The sequence below is a fragment of the Engraulis encrasicolus genome, chromosome 5, assembly GCF_034702125.1.
Source record: "Engraulis encrasicolus isolate BLACKSEA-1 chromosome 5, IST_EnEncr_1.0, whole genome shotgun sequence".
NCBI lineage: Eukaryota > Metazoa > Chordata > Actinopteri > Clupeiformes > Engraulidae > Engraulis > Engraulis encrasicolus.
Window position 1 is genome coordinate 37768474 of NC_085861.1, and position 15000 is coordinate 37783473.

The 15000-nt window shown below is 44.8% G+C and overlaps 2 protein-coding genes across 2 annotated transcripts in view; both read right to left on the reverse strand.

Moving 5' to 3' along the window:
- Positions 1–802, reverse strand: part of cers2b (ceramide synthase 2b) — a 52276-nt gene extending 51474 nt beyond the window's left edge. Inside the window, exon 1 of the mRNA XM_063199247.1 lies at positions 311–802. The gene's annotated coding sequence lies outside the window, so the exon portion shown is untranslated. The remainder of the gene's footprint in view (positions 1–310) is intronic.
- A 9821-nt stretch (positions 803–10623) lies between these two features.
- The window catches only part of LOC134449361 (CUGBP Elav-like family member 3), a 58098-nt gene continuing 53721 nt past the window's right edge, over positions 10624–15000 (reverse strand). The window contains exons 10-13 of the mRNA XM_063199256.1: positions 14886–14951; positions 13217–13321; positions 12537–12680; positions 10624–10751 (exon numbers count right to left, since the gene is read on the reverse strand). Of these exons, the coding sequence (XP_063055326.1) occupies positions 10624–10751; positions 12537–12680; positions 13217–13321; positions 14886–14951 (443 nt within the window). The remainder of the gene's footprint in view (positions 10752–12536; positions 12681–13216; positions 13322–14885; positions 14952–15000) is intronic.

The window sequence follows — 15000 nt, forward strand, 5'->3', positions numbered from 1 at the left end:
ACGCCGGTGTGCAGTTGAAGGTGTATCAATATCAAACAGCATTGTTTTTAACACGGCAAGTGGCCTGGCTTAAGAGACATCACTTCGTCTCTGTCACCTCTCTCCATACTCCAGTTACCGAGCGTAAAAGTTGGGGAATAGTGATGACTGCGCATGTTTACGCTGAATCCGAACACATGACCACCGGACCATCCCGACCATGTCATACCGAGGTGTAAAATAAGACCAGCACAGAGGTAGAGAGGCGCTACAGGGGATGGGAGAACCTATAGAACACGTCCATAAGAATGAAGAACATAGGCCTACTCACTTTGGTCCGCGAACAGCCGAAGAGAAGTTCTTCTGTGTAAAAGGACACGTTTAGAAAAAGGGTAGCCTAGAAAAAAACCTTGTTCAGATCTTATACTGAAAAGACGCGCCCAGGTCCTGAGAGTGACTTATGTGGTCCCCGTGTTGACTTCGTGGTAAAGAAGAGTTTACGGTTCAGCCTGTCGGTCCATACCGCACGCCCGCATCTTTCCCAAAAAGTTCTGAGGGGAGTTAAAGACGCGGGTGGGGTGTGTGATGAAGGCACGGGGATAGTCCAAACTTCTTTGCCGTAGTTTCTTCCAGCCTGCCTTCCGCGCGGAGCCCGCTCGTGGCCGCTCCTAAAATATAAAAAGCGGTGTTCTTTTTCTCTATCTCATCGGCGGAGGATGAAATGGTGATCATCCACAGATAGGCGTCGGTCGGTCACACTGTTTGGGGAAAACGGAACGCAGAGGGCTAGATGAGAAAGAGTGAATAGCGGATTTCTAGGGGAGGAGAGGGGTGGAGTGAGAGTTCGCGTGAATAACGGAACGGGAGGGATCTGTGCATGACGTCTGAACACGTGAGGAGAACATGAGGGTTGAAAAAAACGGAGATGCCTGGATGTAGGCTTCCGGGTGAAAGTTTGACAAGGCTGGGTTGTTTAGTAAGAGCGGGTACTTTAATCTCTTTATAATTACATCACCACCCCACCTGAAACAAACAGCGCTATTGTGGAGCAGAGTGACCGACTGGCGGTCACACCAAGAACAGTCTGAAAGCAAACAGCTGTTGATGATGTTGCAGCCCACCTGAGTGGATTTCTATTGTCATGACATTGTGCACCGATGATCAAACCCTCTTCTCTTATGTCACACCCTTGCTACACACACATGGCCTGACTACATCAGAACACCTTTGCAGGAAAACAGAGTGTTTGGTAGAGTGGTTTATGCAGGGCTGATAGTATTCAGACTCCATGCCTGATGTCAGGCTTGACAGAGTTTGCAAAAATAAAAACATTGGTAATAATTAGCCATTAGGTTATTCTTATCTCGGAAAGTGTTACAGGTTCAGGGTTTTCTTCTACTATCAGGCTTGAATAATGGTCATACACAGGCTATTAAATGTTTGAATAATGTGTCCAAATAGGCCTACGTTACGTCACTATGCAGTATCTTGTCGTCGTCGTTAGAGCAGGGGAAAAAAGTTCAGGCTCAGGATTTTTTTTCACTATCACCCCTGGGTTTTTGAGACATAGCCTATGACACTAACCACAAAGGGCTATGTGTAGCAGTTCATGGGTCACTGGAGTGAACACCTTTGCCCAACACAACGGCTCGGTTGAGTGATGGTTTTGGTGAAAACTTTGCCACCCTAGGGGTAGGAATTGGTTGAGTGATTGAGGACTATCCCATCCCACATAGATGACCACACAGTAAACCTCGTAACGTTAATTCAACACGTTGCACTGTAAAACGTTGCAGCCAGTTAAACGTAAATAAAAGTAAGTTTCCCTGCTGCCTTAAGCTTGTGAGTTAACTCAACTTGAGAAATCCCCAAGTTGAGTTAAACCTAAGGTTGAGTTAACTTACAAACTTAAGGCAGCAGAGTAGAGTAACTTACTTTATTTAACGTGTGACTGGCTTGCAATGTTTTACAGTGTGAGCGTATAATTGACTCTGTAAGTGTTGACTTGACATTGCAAAATGTTATTGGGTGAGGGGATTGGTGTCCAGCCTCCTGTCCGGCTTGGCCCTGATTGTCCTGGCCATGGTCCAGGGGGGATACAGTTTGAAGGGTCTTAACAATAACAAGTTTTTAAGTAGTGCTTTATCATGTGCTGAATGGGCCAATACAATAGCAGGTCTAGTGGTGTATTAATAGTTGAACAGGTTCAATATTCAACAGTCAAGATGTCTTTTACTACTGTACATCTCATAGGAGTATAAGAGAGTAAAAACTGTTGTGGTTTGTGTGTGTGTGTGTGTGTGTGTGTGTGTGTGTGTGTGTGTGTGTGTGTGTGTGTGTGTGTGTGTGTGTGTGTGTGTGTGTGTGTGTGTGTGTGTGTGTGTGTGTGTGTGATTATAGTTGTAAATACTGTTCAGCCGTCATAACAACATTTCTATGACATTACAGAGAGAGAGAGAGCCTTAAGTAGGCTAACAGATTAAGACATGGTCATTACAGTTTTGGTGCCATAGGCTCTGCGCAAAGGGGTTAAAAAAGGTTGGTAAGTAGTGGTGTATTGACAGTGTTGAAGTGGCCTATATAGGCCTAATAGCAGCGTTTTAAGTACGGTGGTAGCAATGTGTTAGTGTTACACATGTATTTATAGTAGTAAGTTTGTTGTGATGTATTAAGTGTTCAACAGTAAGTAGTAGAGTAAAGTTGTATTACAGGGTTTTATAATAGCTGGTTGATAAGTAGTGCAGCGTATTAAGTGTTGAACTGGTCTTTGTAATAGCAGGTGTATAAGTAGTGTTAAGTGTTGAGCTGGCCTTTGTAATAGCAGGTTTGTAAGTAGTGTACTGTAGTGTTGTGTTTGACATTGTGACCAGTGTCACTGTGACCAGTGAAGAAGTAAATGATCTCCAGAGAAGTGAGTCATTGAGAGAATCATGGTTCGAGACTTGTCTTTCACACAGCACTCTTCTCTATGCACTGCTCTCTTCTCTACACCACACAGCAGACGATCTCTACCTCCCTCCAGTGGTGACATGCCGTACACACACACACACACACACACACACACACACACACACACACACACACACACACACACTGACGGACACACACACACACACACACACACACACACACACACACACACACACACACACACACACACACACACACACACACACACACACACTGACGGACACACACACACGCACACACACACATACACACACACACATGAACACACTCAATGAGTGGGGACCACAGTTACAGAACCAAGAACCACACACAAATGCACGCACGTATGCACGCACACACATACAGACAAAGTATGACAGTAAACCAAATTGTATCATATTTTTTTATTTTAACTTAAAAACAGATTTGATTAAAAATGGAATCAATAAATAAGAAATAAATATCATCATAGTTCGTAATTATAATAATTGCCCAGTTTCAAAGTCTGACATTTCCAGACCTTCGAGGGAGTTCTCTAAAAAATTCTAAAATCAAAAAGCTGCCTCCCTCACATACCCTCCGTAGTCCATGGCCCTTTGTCCCAAATAATTACTTCATAAATTAATTAATCAATAAATAAAAAATAGTTTAAATAGTAAACCTCACCCCAGAAGTCCCCTAGGCCACCCCACCCCTCCACCCTCCGCCCATTTCAGGAAAAAGTAGAAATGTAACATCTATTAATGCCTTTGCCATATTTAATCATAAATCCAATGATGACGCTCAGAATAGCAATCATGAGAGTAATAATAATAATAATTAGAATAATAATAATTGTGTTATAATGTGATTTTTATCAGTTTCATGTAAAGTAAGTTTTTTTCATTTTGCATTTGCTTTTTTTGTTTGTTTTTTCTGCCTCTATTTCTCTTAAACTAAATTTATATACACTTGATAATATTTGAAGCCTCCCTATTCTACTCGTTTTTAACTTCTTTTTGTACTTTTCTTTATTTTTATTTTATCGTCTACTGTATGGGGAAAGTCCATTATAGTCAGTGTGTGTGTGTGTGTGTGTGTGTGTGTGTGTGTGTGTGTGTGTGTGTGTGTGTACTTGGGTGTGCATGTGTGCGCGTGTGTTTCTCTCTGTGTGTGTGTGTGTGTGTGTGTGTGTGTGTGTGTGTGCGTGTGCGTGTGCGTGTGTGTGTGTGTGTGTGCGTGTGCGTGTGCGTGTGCGTGTGCGTGTGCGTGTGTGCATGTTTGTGTGTGTCCGCTGTGTCCTCCAGCATTGGTCCTCAGGGCCTGAGTGCTACCCCATCACATCTCAAAGTCTTTAGGCCCAGCACAGTTAATAGGTTGCGTTGTGTGTGTGTGTGTGTGTGTGTGTGTGTGTGTGTGTGTGTGTGTGTGTGTGTGTGTGTGTGTGTGTGTGTGTGTGTGTACATATATTTACAATATCTTCTACACAGATATGCCTCCAAAATCTAAGGAGTTTTACTGTATGTGTGTGTGTGTGTGTGTGTGTGTGTGTGTGTGTGTGTGTGTGTGTGTGTGTGTGTGTGTGTGTGTGTGTGTGTGTGTGTGTGTGTGTGTGTGTGTGTGTGTGTGTGTGTGTACGTCTAATGCTGTACATGATACCAAACGATTGTATGTCACGTTTGCGTTGACTGTCGCCTCTTCTCTTCATAGCGAATGGCTGCCTTCTGTAATGTCAACCATCTTCACTGCTCTGCCTGGTCCTACCTACGGAGAGAGAGAGAGAGAGAGAGAGAGAGAGAGAGAGAGAGAGAGAGAGAGAGAGAGAGAGAGAGGTTAAATGTACTTCATTAATAAGAGCCATTGACCTCTTCACTTAGCATTGACTTTAGACATCATCCATTTTGACATACTCATCCAGACTTTTATTCAGGCACAGACATGGACACCAAAACCATTACCTGATATGTCTATGTTACGGCGGATCCTGTCAGTTGATATATACTGACATATCAGGCAGTGAAATACACGGTGAAATGAATGATCACTGATCATAGGGGAAAATAATCACTGATGACGGGGGAAAATAGACCTATACTTTTTAAACATGTCTCTGCCTTAACCCAGTTCCAGTACAAACACACACACACACACACACACACACACACACACACACACACACACACACACACACACACACACACACACACACACACACACACACACACACACACACACACACACACACACACACACACACACACACACACAGGGACCACAATGGAAATAAGCCTTAGGGCTTTTTGTGTTATCCCTGACAATGTCTTTCTTTTAATGTATGGCTGTATCAAATGTTTTTACATCAAAATAGTAAAATAAATAAATTCATTCATTCATTCATTCACAGATACACGCACACACGCACGCATGCACGCACGCGCACACACGCACATGCACACACACACATACACACACACACACACACACACACACACACACACACACACACACACACACACACACACACACACACACACACACACACACACACACACAGGAGTTTGAACAGCAGTTTTGAGGAAGAGCCTGGGGGTTGACTGCAGTATGGTATGGTCTGCCCTTCCACTCTGTGTCCGGACCACATCTGTCTGTGCGTTCAGAGTCGTCCCCCGAGGGCGCGCTCCGAGTCCTGACCGCAGCACACCAGGACACAGGAGGTCAAAGGTCACACACGGCTCTTCCTGTGTCTTCAGGAAGTGCCAATCCAAACAAGCCAATTGCCACGAGGGCCAATTGCCACGAGCGCCAATCGCAATCCAGTCCATGCCTGCATCTCATCTCATCTCATCTCATCTCATCTCATCCCATCTCAGCTCAGACCAATGCCTCAAGCTGTCATGCTGCATACAGAACCATATGCTCATTCAAATTCCATGGTTGTAAGCATCAGGGCCACGTGTGCTCTGTGGATGTCACTGTGTGGGTGTACCTCTGTGTTTAGGAGTGTGACCCTTGGAGAGTATTTCAGCCAAATTTCATGTTTTTGTACCAAAGTAAATGTTTTTTACACTAACTATTTAATAGAAGTGGCGGCCATCTTGAAAAATGGCCGCCATATTGAATTTTTGCTTGGCCAGTGCTTTTTTTCCCCAAAAAGTGACCCTTAGAGAATATCTGTGCCAAATGTCATGCTTTTATACCAAAGTGAACGAATATGTTACTAATCTGCTCTACTAGTGTCTAACCTACCTTTATTATTGGTTGAAATAACATGTTCCCCTGGCTGCTTGTGTGTTAAGTCAGCAGTATGCTCTCACACAAGTCACAGGACTGCAGCACAATGCATCACTAGTGTATACTGTAGCTGTGTACTCAAATGCCTGTCTGTCTAAAGTGGTTTGTGTAAGATGGTCTACCCCAGGGGTCACCAACCCGTTGATCTCTAGACCAGTGGTTCCCAACCTTTTTCTTCATGGACCCATATTTTTACCATTGTAAGCTTTGGTGACCCAATTGCGCGAGGGCCCGCACGACAGGGAGTCACATGATACTCTGTTCCCTGTAAAAACTCATTAGTTATACTTTTATTTCTCAATTTGACTTCAGTCAAATATAGAATAACTGTTATGTAATAATGTATCACTTACATTTTGTTGCTTCTATGCATATATTAGGCCTACCGGTAGTTTAAATGCTTTGTCATTTATTCAACATGGGCTATATATGGTATTAAAATGAAACCCCTTAAAATCAAGAGGGCTTCGCGACCCACTGTGGATCTTTGGCGACCCATAGATTGGGTCCCGACCCAGAGGTTGGGAACCACTGCTCTAGACTGTCCTGATGTATTGTGACAAAACTGGCATTGTTGTGTGTCTGTTTGGGATTTTATTTGTTATGCATTATTATTGTGTATATTGTTGTGGTCAAAGTTAGCTTGTAGCAGCACCCAGCATGCATCCTGTTTTTCAGTTGCTCCACACAGTAGGAATTCTGGGTAATTTGACACCTGTATTGCCAATTTCCCCTCCCAAGGAGTTAAGTTCCTCCTGACTGTCTGAATGACAGAATCAGACAGAATCAGAAATAGGAATATTAGTTATACATAATATATAAGATAATAATATAATATAATAAGATATTAGTTATACTTTATATGAAGTCTTTTTCAGATATCCCAGAATTCCTATTGGTCAAGAGTGTAATCCAATCAACACAAGGCACCATGTTGCTAGCCTGACTCTCACCAGACCCTCATGTACTGTATTTCCGCTCATCTTCCTGAGCTCACATGAGGGTCTGGAGGATCTTCAGATTCGCCCTGCTCCCGAACCAAAATGCAGTAGAACCAATCAGGATTGTCAGATTGTCAGAGCTGTGATGTAGTCAAAATTGAAACGTAGTGGAGAGTGGGAAAGTATAAGTAAATTGTGACAGTTGTTTCAGACAACAGTGGCCACTCGCATGGACTGACACATCAACATTGATTCTGTAATTTCAACTGCATTTTCGAATCTGTGGGTAGTTAAAGTAGAACCTAATTTAAAATGCCAGGCAAGTGTTTCCCCAATCACGTGCAAGGATTTTAAAAACTACTGTAAGGACTAGGTCCAGATGAATGTTCGTGGAGCACAGCGGAACCCATTTATCTGGGGAGAATCAGGTTATCATGTTGCACCCTGACAACCACAAATTGTTACCTCAGAGTGGGGGGTGAGGGGGCGGGTGAGGGATGGAGAGAAGCGAGGGAAGAAAGGGAGAGATGGAAAAAAGAGACAGTGGGAGGGAGGAAGAGGTGGAGAGAGGGAGAGAGTCGAATGGAGGGAGAGGCTGAGGAGAAAGGAACAGGGATTACAGGAATGGCGAGAGAGAGAGAGAGAGAGAAAGAGAGAGAGAGAGAGACAGAGAGAGAGAGAGAGAGAGAGAGACTGAAGAGGAAGGAGGAGGGGGTTAGAGGGAGTAATGAACATAATAACACCAAAAATATTTGGGTGAGTCAGATAGGGACAGGCCTGAGTGAGACCTCTTTTAACCTCTCTCTCTCTCTCTCTCTCTCTCTCTCTCTCTCTCTCTCTCTCTCTCTCTCTCTCTCTCTCTCTCTCTCTCCTCTTCTCTCTCTCTCTCTCTCTCTCTCTCTCTCTCTCACACACACACACACACACACACACACACACACACACACACACACACACACACACACACACACACACACACACACACACACACACACACACACACACACACTTAAGGAATCACAATCACAGCATAGTTTGACAATAAAGAGTCAGTGCCCAGACAAGGAGATCACAGTGAGGAAGCAGTAAGATGATAAGATGACTCACAGGGCTCCAAAAGCAAACCCACACCCCACCCCAAACACACCATAACAATATTAGTCACAATGTACCAAACACAGTCAACCCCAGCACACTATACTGTTAATAATAGGCATGAGGCAAAAAGGCACAGTCCACGGCAACATACATGACACACATCTCCAAAACACTGCCCAGTCACCAGGAGCAACAAGCTGAAAAAAAGAAAGAAAAACACAAAGAAAAAAAACTTGCCAAGGGCAGTGGGCAGTCAACACAAGCAGTTTCCACGGCAACCCACAGGCAATCTCCAACGGCAACCAACACAGTTCAACCAACTTACTACATTGGGAGGAGTGGGTGGGGCGGGATGGGGGCTCTGACCGAGCATTATCTGTTGCTAGGCTACCACAGGCGTGTTTTCTCCATGAGCTATGATTGGACGGCAGGAGCCTGGTTGCGGTTGGGTGGTTGTTGTCGTGGAAGAATACATAGAGAAAACAAATCATTGTGAAAACTGGGGTATTTCATGACCACTTAAGATGATGTGTTTTTAGTACACCATGAGTACACATGTGCTAAAGTAACATCCCAATTGTGATGCAGCTGAAGAGAGCAAGAAGAAGGTAAGGGCAGCAAACAGAGACACAAAATACAGTTTGAGCTATCTGCTTTCATATCCGCTTTTGATTTCCTGCAGGGCGAATAGTGCTTGCCTCATGGACTTACGTAAGTTACTGCTAGTGCTCAACATAGCTGGCTCATGTGTGCCACCGACCAGCCCCTCAACGGGAGAGAAAAATATAGATACAGATACAGATACAGATACACTGACTACATTGCAGGCCGTGCCATTCCAAATACAAAACAACACCATCTGCACCATGGCCAGGCAATGATGCTACATGTTTGCTTTAATGTCTTCAATAGTGCGTATCATGTTGTAAAAGTGTCAGGATTCTGTTTTTTTTTCATTGTTTGAAATATAATTGTGCTGTTATGGCGTACTCTCTCTCTCTCTTTCTCTCTCTCTCTCTCTCTCTCTCTCTCTCTCTCTCTCTCTCTCTCTCTCTCTGTGTGTGTGAGTGTTCGGGTGTGTGTTTGTGTGTGTGTGTGCGTGCGTGCGTGTGTGCGTGCGCTGTGCGGGTGTGCGTACGTGCGTGTGTGTGTGGTAAGGCCTTCAGTAGGTCTATGGCAGGGGTCTCCAAATCCAAATCTGGAACGAAGTCGCGGGCCGAACTCAACAATTATTATTTTTTAAATGTACTACTAAAGTAGTGCATGCATGCACTTCATACTCATGTTTAAATTTCACATACATTCTTTTCCATCATATTTGTTAGTTAAAATGTGTCTGCACATCATGTGACAAAGCAAATTTCATTTTCAAGTCGTGTTAAACTATACAATAATGGTGTATGTGGGACAACTGTAATACACATTTGAAATGGTCTCGCGGGCCAAATAAAATGGCTCAGCGGGCCAAATTTGCCCCCCGGGCCTGAGTTTGACATCCCTGGTCTATGGTGTTGTGTTGTGTGTGTTATAATATCTTGATCTTGAGGTTTTTAGTCAGACAGTCTGCTGGAATACACACAGTCTGGCGTGCATTATCTCCTCTCCTTGCTACACTCTTACTAGGCACAGAAGTATCTTGTACTTTCTCAGAACTGTTGCAATGCCTTCAGCTATGATATTGATCCTCCATTTTACATCCCCAGTGTGCCTTCTCATTCTGTCCATCACACACCCCTGTCTTTCTACATCCTGCTTTTTTATGTATTTGCTCTTTATCATCCCCCCTCTGTCTCCTTTCCTTGGTCACTTTATTTGGTTGACACTGTCCCCCACAGTGTGTGCGTGCATATGTGTGTATTCCCTGTCTTCAGTACGGCCGGTTGGCGTGTGTGCGTGCGTGTGCGTGTATTACCGGTGTTCAGTACTGTGTGTGTGTGTGTGTGTGTGTGTGTGTGTGTGTGTGTGTGTGTGTGTGTGTGTGTGTGTGTGTGTGTGTGTGTGTGTGTGTGTGTGTGTGTGTGTGTGTGTGTGTGCATGCGTGCGCGTGTATTACCTGTTTTCAGTACGGCCGGTTGGCGTGTGTGTGTGTGTGTGTGTGTGTGTGTGTGTGTGTGTGTGTGTGTGCGTGTGCGTGTGTGTGCGTGTATTACCTGTTTTCAGTACGGCCGGTGTGTGTGTGTGTGTGTGTGTGTGTGTGTGTGTGTGTGTGTGTGTGTGTGTGTGTGTGTGTGTGTGTGTGTGTGTGTGTGTGTGTGTGTGTGTGTGTGTGCGTACATGCGTGCGCGTGTATTACCTGTTTTCAGTACGGCCGGTTGGTGTGTGTGTGTGTGTGTGTGTGTGTGTGTGTGTGTGTGTGTGTGCATGCATGCGCGTGTATTACCTGTTTTCAGTACGGTCGGTTGGCGTCCTTGGGTCTCTTGAGTTGGACCTTGAGTCTCTTCATGCCGATCTGAAAGCCATTCATCGCCTGGATGGCCGTCTGGGCACTACCCGGGTTATCAAAACTCACAAAGCCTGAAGAACACACACACACACACACACACACACACACACACACACACACACACACACACACACACACACACACACACACACACACACACACACACACACACACACACACACACACACACACACACACCGCACATAATAGAATAAGACTTGGTCATTACCATTTTGCTGACAAATAGGCTATAACAGAGGCGTTGCACTAAGGTGTTAACCCAGTAACTAGTTTACAATTACTATACAGTGATGTACCTGATTTTGCACTGGTTGGATCACATTTGGGAGTTTTCTTTTTAAGGTTTTTAGTTTTTTCCCCCAGTAACAATAATGTCTAACCAACTCATTAGATACAATGGAATAACTGGTGTATCTGTAATATCATAATGTGCTAGTGTTGTAATTAGACAGATTTTGTTTTGTAAGTATTGTAATTAAACCGATTTTGAGAGAGAGTTTGATGTCTGTCTATGTTTGTTTGGAAGCATCACTTCAATGTCATATTATCACGTCATAATTCAGCGAGTGGGTGTGTATAACATTGTGACATGTCTCATGTCCTCCAGAAGCTCCTGTTGTCATTGGCAGGCCAGACGGGACAAGTCTCCTTCTCTAACCTTGTTTACAAAACCACATCTATCTGTTTGTATGTTTATTAATCTGCTCATATGTCCTCTGGCATAAACACAGATGGACAACCATGAACTGTGATCAGCCCTCCCATCCTCCTGTCATTCTGCCTACCACCACACAGACACACAGACGTGCGCGCGCGCACACATACATGCAGGCGCACGCGCGCGCACACACACACACACACACACACACACACACACACACACACACACACACACACACACACACACACACACACACACACACACACACACACACACACACACACACACACACACACACGCACGCACGCAAGCACACACACACACACACACACACACACAACCTGCCTACAGCCCATTCCTGTCTGTCCCTGTTTATATTTCATGATTACATTGTTCAAATATAAATACAGTATTTATATTTTAAGGGGATTTCCCCTTGATTTCGATAGGACAGTATGACAGGCGACAGGAAGCGAGTGCGAGAGAGAGATGTGGGGAGGATCAGAAAATGCCCGGTGCAGAATCGAACACGGGTCGCCGGCGTAGTAACCCAGTGTTCCACCGTTAGGCCACGGTAGGGCCATTGGGTTGCCTTTCTGCATATGAACTTGACTTGACTATGATTGATCCACAAGCACCCGCGCCCATACCTACCACTTCTCCAAGCTGCATACACCCTGGTTCTACTAACCAAGCTCCCACTCCCTACTGAAGCACCCACTCTGTTTTTTTCCCGCGGCTAAATTAACACTTTGCCCAAGACAACGTCCCCCTCTCTACCTCAATAGCCATTGGTCCCTTAAAACATCCTTACTATTCCACTTCCTCTCAGCACCCATAAATAGATCACAACTGGATATCAGCACGAAATGCCGTGTTCAGCCTTCTGGCATGGCCTAACCCTGGCGCCACCCTCTTGGAGTACTATATTGATATTTTCCACATAGGTGTGGCCACCTACAGGATAATGAGCAATACACATTGTTACCAACTGATGGCAGCAATATCCAGACAATAAAACATGGCGGCAATCTGAATTAAGGCATTCATTCTAATACAAGGGTGTGATCAACACGGTATGTAGTGTTCTTATTTATGGGCGGAAATCTCCCGGCCCAATCCCCCCTCACATATAGTTAACCCATCCCCCCATGCAGCCCCGCCCTCTTCGTACCGAAGCACTTGCTCTGATTGGTTGCCCGGTCCACGAACACCTTGGCGGAGATGACGTTTCCGAACGGCAGGAACATCTGAAGCATCTCGGCATCCGAGAACTCCTGAGGGAGGTGGTATATGAAGATGTTGCAGCCCTCTGGACCTGTAACACACACACACACACACACACACACGCACCCACACACACACACACACACGCACACACACACAAGCAGTTTAATTATTCATTAATGCTCATGAGGTACTTAGTCAAAAGATCAATATCTAATAGTGTCTACTGGTGTGTGTGTGTGTGTGTGTGTGTGTGTGTGTGTGTGTGTGTGTGTGTGTGTGTGTGTGTGTTTGTGTGTGTATGTTTTGACAGGTGTGTATGTGTGTGCTTTGACAGGTATATGTCTGTCTGTGATTGTGTGTGTGTGTGTGTGTGTGTGTGTGTGTGTGTGTGTGTGTGTGTGTGTGTGTGTGTGTGTGTGTGTGTGTGTGTGTGTGTGTGTGTGTGTGTGTGTGTGTGTGTGTGTGTGTGTGTGTGTGTGTGCTTGTCATGTCGTGTGTGTGTGTGTTAGTCATGTCATGTGTGTGTGTTTGTCATGTTGTGTGTGTCGTGTGTTCGTGCGTGTGTGTCTTGTCATGTGTGTGTGTGAATGTGTTTGACAGGTGTGTGTCAGGACGTGTCATCACCTTCTCTCTGCTGCTGTTGCTGAGGCTGCTGGTGTTGCTGGGCAACCAGCGTGGGTTGCTGGGGAAACGGCTGGCCGACCAATCCGTACGCAGCAGGGTACGCTGCTGAGGGGCAGACACAAACAAACACTTGTTGAGTGGAAGACACACACACACACACACACACACACACACACACACACACACACACACACACACACACACACACACACACACACACACACACACACACACACACACACACACACACACACACACACACACACACACACACACACACACACACACACACTTTTTGAAGGGAACACACACATTTGTTGCTCCTCACTCTCTCATCTCTTTTTTCAACATATCCTTTTTCAATCTTTTTTTCATTCAACAGTCCTTGCTTTTAGGATTTTTTTTTAATTAAAAAAACCTTTTTCATTGCATGTGAATTCTTGAATTCATGAGTACATGACCACAAATATATTGTATCTAATATCTTGTACTAATGCCTTCTACCAGTTCTGGCAAATGGAACTTAAGCTTGAGGGGATGAGGGCGTAGGAGACCAATGACAGTGTTCCTACTGATGTGATTCAAACCTCAAGAAGCCCTAACGACAAGACCATGGCTGCCCCAACCTAGCCTGATTATCACGCTCAAATCTCTTCGCGACTTGGTCTGACCAAGAGCATGACAATTAAAATTTCCCAAACGGCATGGTTGACCCGCCTCCCTTGGTTTGCTTATGGTTGTTTGCTTCCAGACACAGTGAAAGGAGTTCCCGTATGTTCAGGAACTCAGAAAGTACTTGCATTGCTCTTGACCTGACTAGTTGCAACGCCGAAGGTGTTGCGTCACTAGGAGGGCGTGGCCTGGCTATACCCCCAACCACAATAGGAGCAACTGATTTCCATGTTTTCTTTACTGAACAATGCTGGCCCCTTGAAACGTCGAACACCCTGGAAGTCTCACGGTATGCACTTGGAAAGGGAAAAAATAAGTGGCTCCTACTGTAGGAAATTAGACTGGTCTGAAACAAAATGGAGGTGTGCCACCATAGAAAGAGACAGAGATGGGACAAGTCACTAATTTGCAAATCACAAGTAAGTCTCAAGTCATTCCAGTCAAGTCCGAGTCAAGTCACAAGTTAAGACACATTTGACCAAGTCAAGTCCAAGTCCAAGTCTCATTTTTTCCAAGTCACTAACAAGTCACCTTGTACTCTATGGGCAACATTGAAAATTACTTTTGGTCATAAATTCATTACCTCTCCACACTGCTCTGCATGTCCCACTTTGTCAGTCGTGTTCTAAACAAAAGTAGTAGGCCTACTGGTATCGTTTAAGGGCAGTTCATTTAATATTTCACTTTTTCATGTAATTTCTTAACATGCAAATGCAAAAAATAAGTACATATAGACTTGCCATAGTATTGCAAGTCATTGCAAGCTAAAACTGTCAAGTCAAGTCAAGTCTCAAGTCAATAGCGTGCAAGTCGAGTCAAGTCACAAGTCATTCCTAATATTGCCAAGTCAAGTCTCAAGTCAAGTCATTTGTGTGCTCAAGTCTGACTCAAGTCTAAGTCACGAGTTCCAAGTCCACATCTCTGGACAGAGACATTGGCACAGGCACAACATGGCTGCCACTGGGGGACAGTTGCAGGTGTCCGGTAAGGCCCTCACCTGTGTAGTGCTGCATGCCGGCATAGGCCTGCTGTAGAGGGTCCAGAGCTGCTGCAGGACTCTGAGCTGGAAGAGAGAGAGGGAGGAAGAGGGGGGGAGAGAGAGAGAGGAGAGA